The 15,253-nt window shown below is 49.7% G+C and overlaps 1 protein-coding gene across 4 annotated transcripts in view; it reads right to left on the reverse strand.

Moving 5' to 3' along the window:
* RBM10 (RNA binding motif protein 10) overlaps positions 1-15,253 on the reverse strand; it is a 464,414-nt gene that overhangs the window by 159,422 nt on the left and 289,739 nt on the right. For all 4 annotated transcript variants that reach the window (XM_069647579.1, XM_069647578.1, XM_069647580.1 and 1 more), the window contains 2 exons: positions 5,643-5,755; positions 4,416-4,548 (listed from right to left, as the gene is read on the reverse strand). In XM_069647579.1, coding sequence (XP_069503680.1) covers positions 4,416-4,548; positions 5,643-5,755 — 246 coding nt within the window. The remainder of the gene's footprint in view (positions 1-4,415; positions 4,549-5,642; positions 5,756-15,253) is intronic.

A 15,253-nucleotide genomic window follows, 5' to 3' on the forward strand; every position in this document is an offset into this window, starting at 1 on the left:
GTCGGTTGGCCAAACCGATGATTGTGATACAGCCGGAGCGCCACCTGGATATGGAAGCGTTCCCATGGTTCACAGACCAAAGTTCACGAACAGTTAAGACGTCTTCCAAATACACTTCGCGCGAGCCATGTAGAACTTTAGAGCACAAGCAAAGTCCCATGAGTGCAAGGCTCTTTCAGCGGCGATGAAGGCATCTGCAAAAACCGTCAACACCAAAGGCTCGTTGAGATGAAATTCCAACGGCACGTTGGGCATGAAGGAGGGCTGTGCCCGCAGAACCACCCTCATCTCGTGGAAAGTCAAGTAAGGCCGCTTGCAGGACAGGGCCTGGATCTCCCCTTCTCTTCTTGTAGAAGTGATGGGCACGAGTAAAGTCTTCCACTACAGAAACGTGAGCAGAGATGAATGCATAGGTTCGAATGGGGGCCCCCATGAGCCTAGTGAGCACCACGTTGAGTTCCCATGCCGGGGCAAGAGCCCTCAGCAGCGGGAACGAGCGGACCAGTCCCTTCATGAATTCTTTGACTAGACTGACCACAGTGAAGATCCTCCCGGAGACCTGGAATAGCGGGAGATAGCCAACAGATGTACCTTGGAGGCATGCGCCAGCCCAGATTTAGCCAATGGTAATAAATACAGAAAAACAAATTGCTGTAACCCTCAGAGGGTGAATATTCTACGACCACCACAAAATCGCAAAACTCTTCCATTTGTGTCTGTAGCACTTCAAAGTCAATGGCGCCCTGGCCTTGGGGAGTACCTCCCTGTAGTCTGCCGGAAGCTCTTAACCACTGAACTCTAATGGTGCAGTAGCCAGGCCTTCAGGTTGAGCGATCCTGGGTCATGGTGCAGAATTGCGCCTCCTTCCAAGTTGAGGAGATCCGCAACCATGGGCAGCTTGACTGGAGGGGATGTTGACATGCTGAAAAAGTACAGGTACCAGATCTGCCTCGGCCACGCTGGTGCGACAAGGATAATCCTGCACCGGTGCTGTCTGAGTTGACTGATGACTTGAAGTAGTAGAGGCAGCGGAGGGAACGCGTACAGAAATGGGCTAAGGTAAGGAAAATACGTCCCCCCCCATCCTACCTGGCTCGGGTGACCTGCTGATCGTTGCCGTCGCAAACAGATCGATCTGGGGCCTGGCCTATTTCAGGAAAAGGTTGTCCACTTGATCCTGCCAAAGCTCCCACTCGTGGCAAGAGCGCAGCTCCCTGCCAAGAGTCTGTGACTGTTCTTTATTCCTGCGATCTGAATCAGAATGAGAAACATCTCCTGGGCGATGGCCCAGTGCCATAAATCTTGTGCCTCCTTGGAGAGCGCTGGGGTTCTGGAGCCCTCCTGGTTTCGGATGTAAAACATTGTGGTGGTATTGTCCGTGAAGACTGTTAGGCAGAATTGCATGCAGTAATCTCTGGGTCCATCACATACAATTAGGACTACAGGTGTAAGCAAAACCAACCTTTGGTAGAAGTCTGTACTACACAGTTTTGTGGTAGAGAGCTGAGCAGCCAGGCTTATCTCAAGAGGGAATGTGAGCAGTACAATTTTACACAGAGGTCTTACAATCACAGTGGTTCAAGTAGACACTTACACTCAAGGTTTCTTGGTAAAAAACGTATTAATTTATTTCACAATCATTTAGAAAGCATTCACTAGAAGGAAGCAATTTATTATACACAAATATACTTCAACACAAAACCAAAAGTTTGACCAATTTAAGCTCCCCTGAAATAGGAGCCAAAGGGCATTTCAGTCACTTTGAATGGGAAGGTAAAGGCACAAGTTAATAGGTCACAAATACTTTCTTAGGCGGTGCAAATAGTTACAGTTCACTAGAGGACTCGATCCAGTTCTATAGGCATAGGCCTAAGTCAATGGACTAGTGTCTTGGATAGGAAAGAGCATTTCTTGAAGTAAACGGTAAAGTCTTTGCCTAAGTTCTCAAAAGTAGTTTGTACGAAAAAAGAAGCATGTTGGGTCACAAGCGGATTAGGCCTGTAAATTGGGAAAGTTCCACAAACTTTCACCGTGAGAGAAGCGTTCTCTCAATCGGGTTGGCACAGTACCTTAGTATGAAGCAAAAGATGCAGAAGACTACCTTGGTTCCTGGCAGTTCCTGCAGATCTCACTGTTCCTGAGCCTCAGTCGTGGGGACAAGAGGGAGGACGTCTGGGGACTCCTGTACGGCACAGGCTTGTCTGAAAACCGGACAAAATGGAGTCACTTCAGTTCGAGTGGCTTTTCAAGCACACAAGCTGGTGTCCTGGTGGCTTACAAGTTGATTGGTCCCACCGACTTGAAGGAGCTTCTCAGTAGAGATGAACTTGGCAATTCGGTCCGGCAGCAGTGCTTCACTGGGCAAACTCAACGGTCCAGGAGTTGCAGCAGCTGTCCTCTTCCAGTTCGTCTTCTTTCGTTCCAGTGGTCGACTCTGCTTTCCAGTCCAGGAGACTCGCCTTTTAAACAGTTTTCTCCAGTCCAGCTGCTACTCACCCAGCAGGGTGGCTGTCCTTGCCGGACAGTCAGCCAGCCAGTCAAGCTAGAGTGCATTTGGGCATCCTAGGAGACTAAGCACAGGGAGTTTTGGGCACCTCCCTCACTTCCTGCCCATCCCAGACACTCGGACGCCAGAGGCGGTCTTCAGTCCTGAAGCCCGCCAAAGGTATGGAAACAAAGGCACTAAACCTGGTTTGGCGCACATAGACAAACACTAGAATCACCTTTCCAAAAAGAAAGAGCAAAAAAAAGAAGACCGGGACCCGTTCAAACAAAGGCGCTTAATGCGCCCCATCTTGAAAAACATGGCTCCCGCGATATTTAGCTACCGGTGTTCGCGGTCGGGAAAAATCATGGTAGTTTGTTCTAAAACCACTTCCAACAGCCATTTCGATAGAAAAGGGTAGCATTTGATTGCTACATGAGTTTCTAGATAAAGAGGATGCTAAGTAAACCCTCCAGCACTCTATAGGAAGTGTGTGTGCTGGGTCTAGGAATGTAAAGACTAGTAAAGTCAATTTAATCTTACATTCTCTGGGAAACAGTAGTTCATTCCAGAGAAGGTATTTAAACTTATGGGAAGTCTCAAAAGATAACCCTGTGTTACTACACGGAGAGTGCTGTGTAACACACACGAAAAGATGCCTATGAGTCATCTTAAAACTCCATAATCAGAGAACACAAATGTAAAACATACATCAAAATATATGAAAGTGGGAAAAACGCTCACGCTCTTTCCAGGTTAAAAAAAAAATCAACTCCTCAAAATCCAGCAAAGTTGCTGGGGGTCTCTAAGGTGAAGGGAATTAGCACATTTATGAGAATTCTCCCTAACACAGCACAGCAGCAGGGCTTCACCGGGCAAACCAACGGTCCACGAGTTGCAGCAGGCGTGCTCTTCAAGTTCTTCAGAATCCTTCGTCCAGTGGTCGATTCTGACTTCCAAGCCAAAAAGCCTTGCCTTTTATGCAGGTTTATCCCATTAATTCCAGCCCAGCTGTCAGTCACCCAGCAGGGTGGCTGCCCTTGCCGGACAGCCAGCCGGCCAATCACCTAACAGTGCATTCCTGTCTCCTAGGAGACTAAGCACAGGGAGTTTCGGGCACCTCCATCACTTCCTGCCCCCGCCAGACACCGTGGAGGCAGAGGCAGGCTTCACTTATGAATCCTGCGAAAGACAAAATGAACAAAGGGACCAAACCTGGTTTGGCGCACCGAGTAAATCTCACGAAGGACCTTTCCACAAAGAAATGGCGAGAAAATATTGGGCCATTTTGACAAAAATGGCACCCTTGTGTGCTTTACTGCAGCTGCGAACGCAGCCCGCGGTAAATGCACACCACAGTAGTTCAAAGTAAACTGCCACCAGCAATTCATCGAGGAAAGGGGAAGTAACCGTTCCAGCACCCTATTGTAAGATAGTGTGTGCTGGGTCTAGAAAGTTATAACCTAAGTGAAGTCCATTTCACGCCACTGCTCTTGGAAACCGTAGTTTATCCAAGAGAAGGTATTTAAACCTTGGGAAATCGAAAATACTTCCCTGTACCACTGCACTGAAGGTGCAGTGTGACAATGTAAAAAGACTATGCCTATGGAGTTTGTCAGATTCCACAAACAAAAGAAACAGTGTTCAAAATCACATTAAAAAAACATGTGTGGGGAAAAGGGTCTCACTTTCTCCAGGTTAGTAACTCAAGTCCTCAACATCCAGCAAAGTTACTGGGTGTCTCTAAAGTAGAGAGGAATTAGCAAATTTCCAGGAATGCTCCCTAACAGGTATGTTTTCCAACACCAGCTGGATAAAAAGACAGCGTTGACTCCCAGGAATGACATCCCTGCCGTAACTACATTAATCACACTTCCAAAAACATGTTGAGACTTATCAAGGAAGTAACTTCAGAATGTTTTGTACTTACGATACTGCTTAAATGGTTCCTGCTCTGTTGGGGCAGCACCAGCTGGTAGTGTTTGCCCTGTAGCGGTAGGCTGCAGGGGGCTCACTATGTCTGTATTGAGCACAGCCGGTGAGACAATGGTATATGGCTGGGCCTAGAAGAAGGCATAACATGAAGTTAAATGATGACACGGTTTAAGGACCTGAGACTTCGTACCCTCGATCAATCACATTACTTCCTTCCTGTTATCATGGAGTGGCCACCATCTCAACTCCACATTTGGATACATTTGCTTTTTATTCCCCCAAGTATGAACTGGCCAGAAGGACACACAATTCACTTTTGCCAGCGTTAATGCAGATGGTTGCTGCCTGTAGTCTTGGTTGGTAATGCCAGAGGCTTCGTTGCCAGACTATTAAGCAAATGTACTTTGACTATTAAAAATCCAACAAATATAGGCTTTATTTTCATGCAACTTTCAGACCACATTATAGATGCCATTCATTCCCAGTTCCTGCTGAACAGTTTTTCATTAGAATGACAAGGAGGTATTTGAAAGGCTACATAAAGCAATATATTTCATAGGACCTACAAAACATGTACACAAATAGAATAAAAAGTGTCCCATGGGGCGCAAAAGCTAATGTAGCATGTTTCTACTTTTGTTGGTTTTATAAAAAAAATCACTAGCTATTATGTTCAGTATTCCCACCTCCCGAAAGGCTTTAGAGACTAACCTATCATGCTAAGCCTGCCAAAGAGGCTTAAATGATATGTATCATTAAGATTTGTTTTTCAAATAGAAAAAGCTGTTCTTAATGTGAATCTGAAGTCACCAAGAACAGAAAAGCAGGAAGACATTTCTCTGAGATTAACTGAAGATGTCAAAAGATATCCACTGCTTGTCGTCAAAGTGGTCCTACACACACGCGGCCAAACACAAAGTTTCTGTTTTAGCAGCGGTCGTATCCTATAAGCGAAGGGTGAAAAACTACTGGTAGCCAGTGGCTAGAATATGCTCTGCATGAAGACTGCTGGTTACACAAACACAATAGAAAATGAACACTTGCATATGCAGCATTTTCGTTAATTAAAAATACAAACACCACACAAGTAGTGCAAAAAGAACAGACTGACATGACACGGAAGAGCTGTGCACAAGGAACGCCCTTTCACAAAAACACCATCCTTCCAGGTGTAGACATTGGGTGAGCCAGGTAACCACCTTTCTACATGGAGTGTCCTTACCTGTGATCCATCTTGCTGAGCTCCTGCTGGCAGCGCAGAGATTTGAGCTGCCCGTTGGTACAACACAGGGGGCTGCACTACGTCTGCGCCAGCTTCCACACGCGTTTCTGCACCTAGGATGGGGGAAGAAATCCGATGAAAAGGAGAGAAGATCAGCTAGGGAGTGAAATTTCACTACGACTTTAAGACAGGCAACCTTGCATTTAAGGTTGTAAATCCATCTCAACTGAAATCAAAGTATTAAGTTAACCTCAGTCCGCCATCTATAAAGGGAAATATTGCTTCGGTGTAACAGTATTTTTGCACATTTTGTTTTAGAGTCACATGCTTTGCAAAGTCCACTAGCTAGTGTTGGCTCTGAGCATTACTGTAAGGATTTTCAGAACCACTACCAGTGCAGAGTTCTGAGAGAGAAACAATTGCGGATGTTAGGAAAGTTCTCTTTAAGCAACTTTCCCTCCATATTCTATGGACCCAGCAAAAATGTTGCTTTTGTTTTATACCTTGTCTTGATTTTCTGCAGAAGTGAAGTCTTCAGATTCACTACACTGGCCTTTGGCTCCTTTGTCACAGGGAACCGAATAGTCCTTCAGACATTTAGTTATGGGAAACCATTTTTCCCTTAGTTTTTTTGATTTTATTATCTGTTTGGGTAACTTTTGCGTGTTGCACACAGTACCTTATAGTGCAGTGCAATAGGGATACTTTTGTAACACCCTAGACTACACTCAGAATATGTTTTGGTTACTTGTAAATGTGCCTAAAGACAAGCTGGTGGCAGCAGTGACTCACCATTTTACTATACTTATATTTAGCTTTACCTTAGTTTACCACGTTTGGCTACCAACTCTGGCTAGTGTCCGAACATGGCTGTGCCATAAGGTGTGTGTGTTCTTTGGCCATTTTGTCTTTTGGCCTTCTTCCTGCCTTGCCAGGCCAGGAAAATCCTTTCATGGCCATGCATTAGCCCGGGAAAGCAGTGCTCGTCTCGGGCTGGTGAATGCCATATGTTGAAAGCCAGGCAGTGGGCTGGGACTGGCTGGTTCCAATACACAAAGTGGTTTCTATATGTCTGGAGTGTATGCATGCGCTTCATCAACTGTGGTCCCTTGTTGAATCACCGCTGGGTGTCTGAGAGGGGGCAGATCTTCCATTGGTGTCTGTGCTCAACTGAGCTTTTGGATGAGAGTTGTCCACCAGCCACTCCCCAGAGTTCTGAAGAGCCAAGTATCCTGCATAGCCTTGAAGACTTCGGAAGACCTGTGGACTGATCCAGGAGGAGGCCTGGCAACCAACTTTTGATGCAGTCCTGATAGAGCCCCATCTGGCTACTGATCTTAGAAGACCCTGGTTGGTGCTTCGACCCGGTGCAGTGGTCGGAGCAACCATTCTCTGCATTGTCTCAGTGCACTGCCATTTGGAGTCTTTGGAAGCATTTCTGGGCCATCCAGTGGACGGAGCAACTCCAATTCAGACGACCGCAACAGAACTGTTCCGGCTGATATGTCACTGCACATCAGTGACCGTCGCTGAAACCATCTTTCCCGCATCTGGTTGAGTGCTTGGAGAAGGCCTGCATCAGTGTTTGCTACATTCATTCACAGGAAGGAACAAGTTACTTACCTGCAAGTATTCTCCAGCATCGATCTGCCATGGATTCCCATGCTCATGAATATTCCCCGTTGCCAGGCTGGGAATCCTCGGTAAAGAAAAAAATCAGTTTGTTTCATTTTTGAACTGTCTTTCTAGTAACAACCAACCACTGGTCTCTGGGTCATACTGCCCCCAGCCAATGACTGCCCTCTAAGTCCCTCCTCTGGCAGCCATCTTCAGATTTGGTAGCACGTAAAGTGGCAGTAGGACCAAGAGAAGAACCGCATAGGGGGAGGTGGGAGGGTTTCGCATATGAATCCATGCCAGACCCATGCCGGAGAACAACAGTGACAGGTAAGTAACTTGTTTCTTCTCCAGCATGGGGTCTGGCATGGATTCACATGCTCGTGAATCAAGAATACATAGCAGAACACACATGAACAACCACGGGAGGTGGCAAGGCTCAATATTAAGCATCTCTTACCTCCTCACCAGGCTCACCTTCAAGCGAACAGGTTGCGCAGCATTGCTTGGCTGACTCTGGACTCCTCCCTGGAATCCCGGTCGACGCAGTAGAATCTTGTGAAGGTGTGCGTCAACCTCTACTTAGCAGCCCTGCAGATGTCCAGCAGGGGCACACCAGACAAGAAGGCCGTAGTTGCAGCGATCACTCTGGTCGAATGGGCTCTCGGACGGCCAGGCAACGGTCGGTTTGCCAACCAGTGACAATGGGTGATGCAGCCAGAGCCACCTGGAAATAGAAGCCTTGGAGAGGGCCTTCCCTTGGTTCAGAGGGCCAAAGTTCACAAACAGCTGTGATGTCTTCCGAAAACTCTTTGTGTGGTCCACATAGAACTTCAGCGCTCTGGCCACATCTAGCGAGTGCAAAGTCCTCTCAGCCAGCGACTGAGTCGGGAAGAAAACAGGTAACACCAAGGGCTCGTTTAGATGAAAGTCCAACGGCACCTTGGGCATGCAGGAGGGGTGCGTCCGCAGCACTACCCTATCGTGAAATGTTAAGTACGGAGGTTTACAGGAGAGGGCCTGGATCAATCCCACTAGTCATGTGGAGGTGATGGCCACAAGAAACGCTGTCTTCCACGATAAGATTTTCAGTGGCGCCAAATGCATAGGCTGGAACGGAGGACCCATGAGCCTAGTCAGCACCACATTGAGCTCCCACGCCGGGCCCGGAGCCTTCACCGGCGGGAACGAGTGGAAAAGTCCTTTCATGAACTCCTTGACCAGGCGGTGCGACCACAGCGAAGACCGCCCCAGAGTTCTGGTGTAGCGGGAGATAGCCCCCAGATGAATCTTGATGGAAGCGTGCGCCAGTCCTGCTTTGGCCAGCGACAGCAAGTACAGCAGTACCTGAGGGGCCGTAATTAGTAGAGGGTTTATCTTCAGTGCACAGCACCAGACTGAACCTCTTCCACTTATGTCCGTAGCACTTCAGTGTAGACGAAGGCCTGGCCTTGGCCAGTACCTCCTTGCAGTTCGCCAGGATCTCATATCCTCCAAATTCTAGTGCTGCAGGAGCCAGTCCTGCAATTTCAGCGACCCTAGCTCGTGATGCAGAATCACGCCTCCTCAGCCGAGAAGATCTGTGGCCGCCGTAAGCTTGACTGGAGGGGACGCTGACAAGCCCAGAAGGTTCGGGTACCATATCTGTCTCGGCCACGCCAGTGCGACACGGATCATCCTGCACCGGACAGTTGATTGATGAGTCGCAGAAGTAACGGCGGGAACGCATAGAGAAACAGGCCGTGCCAAGGGAAAGACTGCATCTGCCATGCTTCCCCGGCTGGGGAAACCTACTAGTAAGCCTCCGGCACTTAGTGTTCATCGCCGTCACAAACAGATCGATGTGGGGATTGCCCCATTGTTGGGACAGAAGGTCCACTTGATCATGCCGAAGCTCCCACTCGTGGCACGTCTCCCTGCTGAGGGAGACGGCGATGAGGTTCTTCACTCCCGCCAGATGAAACAGGATGAGTAATAGCCCCTGGGCCACGGCCCAGTGCCATAGGTCCTGTGCCTTTCTGGAGAGTGCCGGGGGATCTGGTGCCCCCCTGTTTCCGGATGTAGAACATTGTGGTGGTGTTTGTCCGTGAAGACTCGTACCACCTTGCCTTTGAGGGACTTGAGGGCCCGAAACACTGGCCATAGCTCCAGAATGTTGATATGCAACAACTTCTCCTCTGGCAGCCACAGGCCTCTTGTATGGAGACCTCCGATGTGAGCACCCTATCCTTCCAGGGCGGTGTCCATCATGACCGTCTCCTGATTAAGAGGCAGCGGGAAGTCCGTGCCCGCTGACAGATTGCGCGGACCGCCCACCACCGTATTGCTCGACGGAACGTCTCGTCGAGAGAGATCTTGTCCTCAAAGCCTCCGGATACCTGGATCCAACGGGCGTTAAGGTACTCTTGCACGAGGTACATGCATGACATCAAGGCGAGAATGGATTTGATGGACCTCACCCTTGCGATCTTCAGAGTCAACAGCCGTTGCACCTTGACCAGGATGGCCGCTATCCTCTCCTCCGACAGAGACCAGGCACGACACTGTTGAGTCAAGACCCCAGGAACAGTGCGTCTTGCGATGGCACAAAGGAAGACTCTGCATAGTTCGAGAACCCCAGTTCCGTGAGCAGCCAGATGGTCTCTGCCGTGTGAGCAACGGCGATCTCCCTCGATTTCGCTCAGATGAGCAGAAAGGGGTAGGATAGGGGTAAACGTGGATCCCTCAGAGACACAGCTGCGCCGCCATGCACTTGAACACCCTTTGCACCGACATTAATCCGAAGGGAAGGGCTTTGAACGGATAGTGCTGCCCTTGAACCACGAAGCACAGGAACTTGCGGTGCCCCTTGTGGATGGGTATATGAAAGTAAGCATCCTTCAAGTCCAGCGTCGACAGGAAAACCCTTCTTCCAGCTGTCCCAGCACATGCTGAAGGGTGACCATCCGGAACTTCTGGGATCTGATGTACTTGTTAAAGTGGCTGGGGTCCAGGAAGCGCCGCCAATCGCCCGTCTTCTTGACAAGGAAGTACCGAGAGTACACTCTGGAGCCTCTTTGGAATGAGCTCTATTGCGCCCTTCTTCAGCATGGCCCGCACCTCCAGCAAAAGCTGGGGGACGTGGTTTTCCTGCCTGGCCACGGGTGGTATACGCAGACACGTATGTAGGAATCCCAGAGTGTGTCCATAGGCCAGCGTGTCCAGTACCCAATGGTCGGTGGAGATGGTCTTCCACACGCCGACGAAGTTCGCCACCCGACCTCCCACCAGGGTGTGCGGGTTGGGGCCCCGACGTCCGAGCCGGTTCCGTCCTGTTTCGCCGTGGAGAAGCCGCCTTGGGAATCTTGGCGACGACGACCTCCTCTGGGCTTGCTGCAGCCCATGTAGGCCTCCTGGGTCGAAGAGCTGGACGGTTGACTGTAGGATGACGCGAAGCCACTGAAGCCTTTGGAGGAACCCTGGGCCTTTCCTCCGGAGGTCCGAAAGGACGGCCGTCACTGCTGAAGCGTGCCCAAAGAGCGTGCTGTCTCAGTATCCGCCTTGATGGCCTGAAGAGACTAGTCCACAGTCTTGCCAAACAAGTTACGCCTGTCGAAGGGCATATCCAACACCCTCGACTGCACATCCTGGCGGATGTTCGTGGCCTTCAACAAACCCCCTGACAAAGGCAAACGCCATTGCCCATCTAGCGGAACCCCATGTCGGCGATGTCTGGCCACCGTGATGACATGGTCCTATGCCACCTCGCCTTCCTGCCGGAAGGCGATCTCCAGCATTTCTGCTCTCTTGTCAGGCAGGAAGTCCAGGAGGGGAGCGATCTTGAACCAGAGCTCCCTGTCGTAACTAGCCACAATGGCGAGGGCGTTGGCCACCTTGATGGTCGTCGCTGCCGACGAGATGACTCATTGTCCTATGGCGTCCATCTCCCCCCCACCCCCCTAACTGTCTGGGGGTGGGGGATGTAGACGCAGACAAACCCGCAGACTTCTTAGCTGCCGCAGAGACCACCGAATCTGGGGAAGGCTGTGATCTCAAGCACTTGGGTGCAGAGTCCCTCTTCACTGGGGCCGAGGACAGGTTCTGCATGAGGGAGTGTCCCTCGTCCCAAATGTCGTCCAACAACGGGACAGACAGCACGGTCTTCCTCTTGGCCTCCCGGCACTGGTACAGGAAGCCCTCCTTTTCCTCTGGAGCCAGTTGAAACAACTCTGAGGCCCTCGAGATCATGGCGTGAAACAAGCCAATCTCGTGCGACGGGGGCGGGAGATCCACTCCGCCGCCGTTGTCTGTGTCAGTCGTCGCCGTATCCGGTTCTGTCTCGTCCCTCGGTGGAGGGGAGGGAGGCGATGGATGGCAAGGAGGTGGAGGATTAACACTTCTTGTGCGGGGGTTCTCCCGACGGCTCAGGTGCCACGGGGTCTCCCGCTGGCGACAGGAGCATCCTTGTCCGATCTCTGCGCACAGGGTGTGCAAATCCTGAAGGATGTCCGCCGGAGGCAGCAGTGTGCCTGCAGCAGAAGGGATGGTGACAGAGGCAGAGTGTCCTCTGGATCCTGAATGCCCTGCTCCTCCTCATCGGTGTCTCCGCCACTCTCCACATCTGCATCATCTGGGTCCCTCCCGTAGGACTTGACCTCGACGAACCTTTGATCCAAGATTGTCTTAAGAACAGCAAGCTCCTCGGATGAGATGTCCGTGCCCTGCAGGACTACCGTGCCCACCCCTGCCCCACCCCCCCTGCTCGATCAGGGGAGACTGTTTTGGGGAAGATGACTGGCATCGTCATCACCTGTCTTCTCTAGGGGCAGAAAAGATTATTCCCTCTGGTCTGGCAGGGAAACTCTCGCTTTGGGGCACGTTTCCTGTGAACCCATATCAACAGCCTTCACCAGGGACACCACCACTCCTTCAATGGAGGTTTTCGCCGGGTGAATCTGGGCCTTTACAACCTTGGTCACGCTTGGGGCCTTCACCGTGGGGGCGAGGGTCAGCACCATGCTTCCCTTTGGCCTTCTCCATCGGAGCCGACTGGGACTTCTGCAGAAGTTTACCTGGGTGCTCCGACTTCCTTTTCTTCACCGAGACGGACCATTGGCTCGTGGTCGAAGGTGCCTGAGATGCTGCGCCTGCCATGGTCGCCGAGGAGCTTGTCCCACGGCACTCCCGGTGCCCGCAAACTCACAGTGCTTTGCCTTCTGTTAAGCCCCCGTCACCGGACACCCTCCAAGGTCTTAGAAGAAAGACCGGATTTCTTGCGGCTGGGTGACCGGGACTCACCCGTCTGGAGCCACTTGGTAAGCCGCTTGCGACGGTCCTTTGTGGTGCGGGCGACCATATCCTTGCAGGACGCACAGGCCTCCTCCACGTGCTCCTGGTCGGTATGCAGGCAGTAGAGGCACAGGGAGTGACCATCGTCCAAGAAAATGTTCTGTAGGCCGCATCCAGGGCAAATCCTGAACAAAGGCATCGAGTCTCCTATCTTCAGCCATGTCCACACGGCGTAGGCCTCCAAGAATCTTCTGGAATCCTCCAAGAAGGGAAAAAAAAAAAATGAAAAGGCTCGATTGACCCAGAAAAAAAAATAAGAGCAAACTCTTAGAAGAATCGCAAACGCAGTAAAAGCTCGAGAGCTATAGCACGAGGAGTCCCAACACTTGAACGTGCAGTAAAAATCTGAAGATGGCTGCCAGAGGTGGTGCATAGGTAGAGGGCAGTATGACCCAGAGACCAGTGATTGGTTTTTAGGAGAAAGAGTTCAGAAACGAAACAAACTTATTATTTCTTTACCGAGGATTCCGAGTCTGACGAGGAATATTCATGAGCATGTGAATCCATGCCAGCCCCCATGCTGGAGAACAGTTTGCACCAGGTCCTGGACCTAACCGGACCGTCTCTTGCACCTGCAGGTCGTATGCACCTGTGACCGGAACCAACAGCGTAAAAACAAACCTCTGGCAACCCTCCAAAGACCTGCCAATTCTGCCTGCCAAAACCTAGGAAAAAGGGGGTGTATGATACAATGGCACTGACCTACCTGCACCCCCATCTCCATGCTTTAAAAGTTTGAAGTATGTTTTTTTTACTTTTGGCAATACAAAAGTTAGAAAAACGTTTTACTCGCCAGAGAACTTTTCATCTGTCTTCTGAAACCTTCACATCCACCGGACCCTCCCACCTTTTTCCAACTCCCTAAAACTCTTTGGAAACTTTGTGAACTTTAGGGCACCAAACAAATTAGGGTTGGACTTTATAAGTTAGGTTGTAATTTCTATGGACTGTTGGTGATGTATCCAATTTACTTCCATTTCATTTTAGGCATGGAATTTTACAGTAACTCACTGTATGTCTTTACTATTAGAACACCCTAATGGTGTTTCTGGGAAGCTGATTGGTCAATCTGCGTGCTATACGCACTGATATAGCCTGCAGATTACAGCCCGCAAATTGGGTGTTTGCAAAGCAAGCAACTTCAACGTTGTATTCTGCAACATTGAAGCTGCTTACTTTGGTGTGTATGAAAGTGTTCATGTGTACCACGGGTGTATATGAACACCTTCATACACACCAAAGTAAGCAGCTTCAACGTTGCAGAATACAACGTGGAAGCCGCTTCCTTTGGTGTATATGAAGGTATTCATATACACCAAATGGGTGTATATGAACACTTTCACATACATCAAAGCAAGCAGCTTCAACGTTGTATTCTGCAACGTTGAAGCTGCTTACTCTGGTTTATATGAAAGTGTTCATATACACCCATGTTCTCAGCAACATTTTTGTAAAATAACAAATATGTCGTTATTTTACAAAAATGCTGCTGAGATTTCAGGATTGCGCCCGTTATGACAAACTGGTGCAATCCTGAAGGTTCACTGTTGTGCACTACGAGGACGCCCAGGCCCACTTGAAAATACTAGTGGAGGCTGGGCGTACTGATTTGGCGCAGTGAATCCTGCTTTTTAGCACATTCACTGCGCCAAGTTCAGAATCGGGCCCCGAGGGTGTTCTAATAGCTTTATAGAACTGCAGCGAGGGCCGTACCGGGCGTTATGGTCCCTCATACCTTGTTAATTAACTCAGTCTTCAGGCCCCATAACACCCGGTAAGGCCCTCGCTGCAAGTCTATAAAGTATTGTGTGATATTGCCACCTGTTATTTTTATAGTAGGTTCTTGGCCATAAATAAGGAACACGTTACTTACCTGTAACTATTATTCTCCAGCATGGGTCTGGCATGGATTCACATGCTCATGAACATTCCCCGTCAGGCGTCCTTGGTAAAAGAAAAACCAGTTTCACTATCACAAACTGTCTTTCTCCTATAAACCAATCACTGAGCTCTGGGTCATACTTCCCCCAGGCAATGACTGCCCTCTTCCTAAGTCTCCCTAAGACTCCCTCTCCTTAAAAAGCAATCACTAGATCCAACAATACCTACCAACTATAGACTGATCACCACAGTACCTTTCCTGCTCAAAATACTAGCTAGGGTAGCATACCTACAAATACAGGAGTATTTTGAACAGCATCAAATACTAGGAGTCTGCCAATCCGGGTTTAGACCCAAACACGGGACCGAAACAACTCTGATCGACTTAAAAAGGCACAGATCGACGCATTCAAAGACAGCGGCAAAACTGTACTGCTAATATTACTCGATCTTTCCGCTGCGTTCGACTTGGTAGATCATAAAATCCTCTGCAACGACCTGAACTCAGCCATACACTTCCCGCAAGAGTACATAGGTTGGATAGAATCCTTCCCGACTAATAGGATGATGCAGGTCTCCTCTCTAGCCGTATCCTCCGATCCGATTCCCATTACTTGTGGAGTACCACAGGGATCATGCGTCCCTCCTACACTATACAACATTCACTAAGCCCCTTTTCGATGATCTAGACGATCTTGGGGTCACCTACACGAACTACGCAGATGACACTCAGATCCTCATACCCCTCTCGGGAGATTATGACAAGGATTTGGCTTTGGTGAATA

Source organism: Ambystoma mexicanum, chromosome 2q (genome assembly GCF_040938575.1).
Source record: "Ambystoma mexicanum isolate Mex_15411 chromosome 2q, UKY_AmexF1_1, whole genome shotgun sequence".
NCBI classification, from domain to species: Eukaryota; Metazoa; Chordata; class Amphibia; order Caudata; family Ambystomatidae; genus Ambystoma; species Ambystoma mexicanum.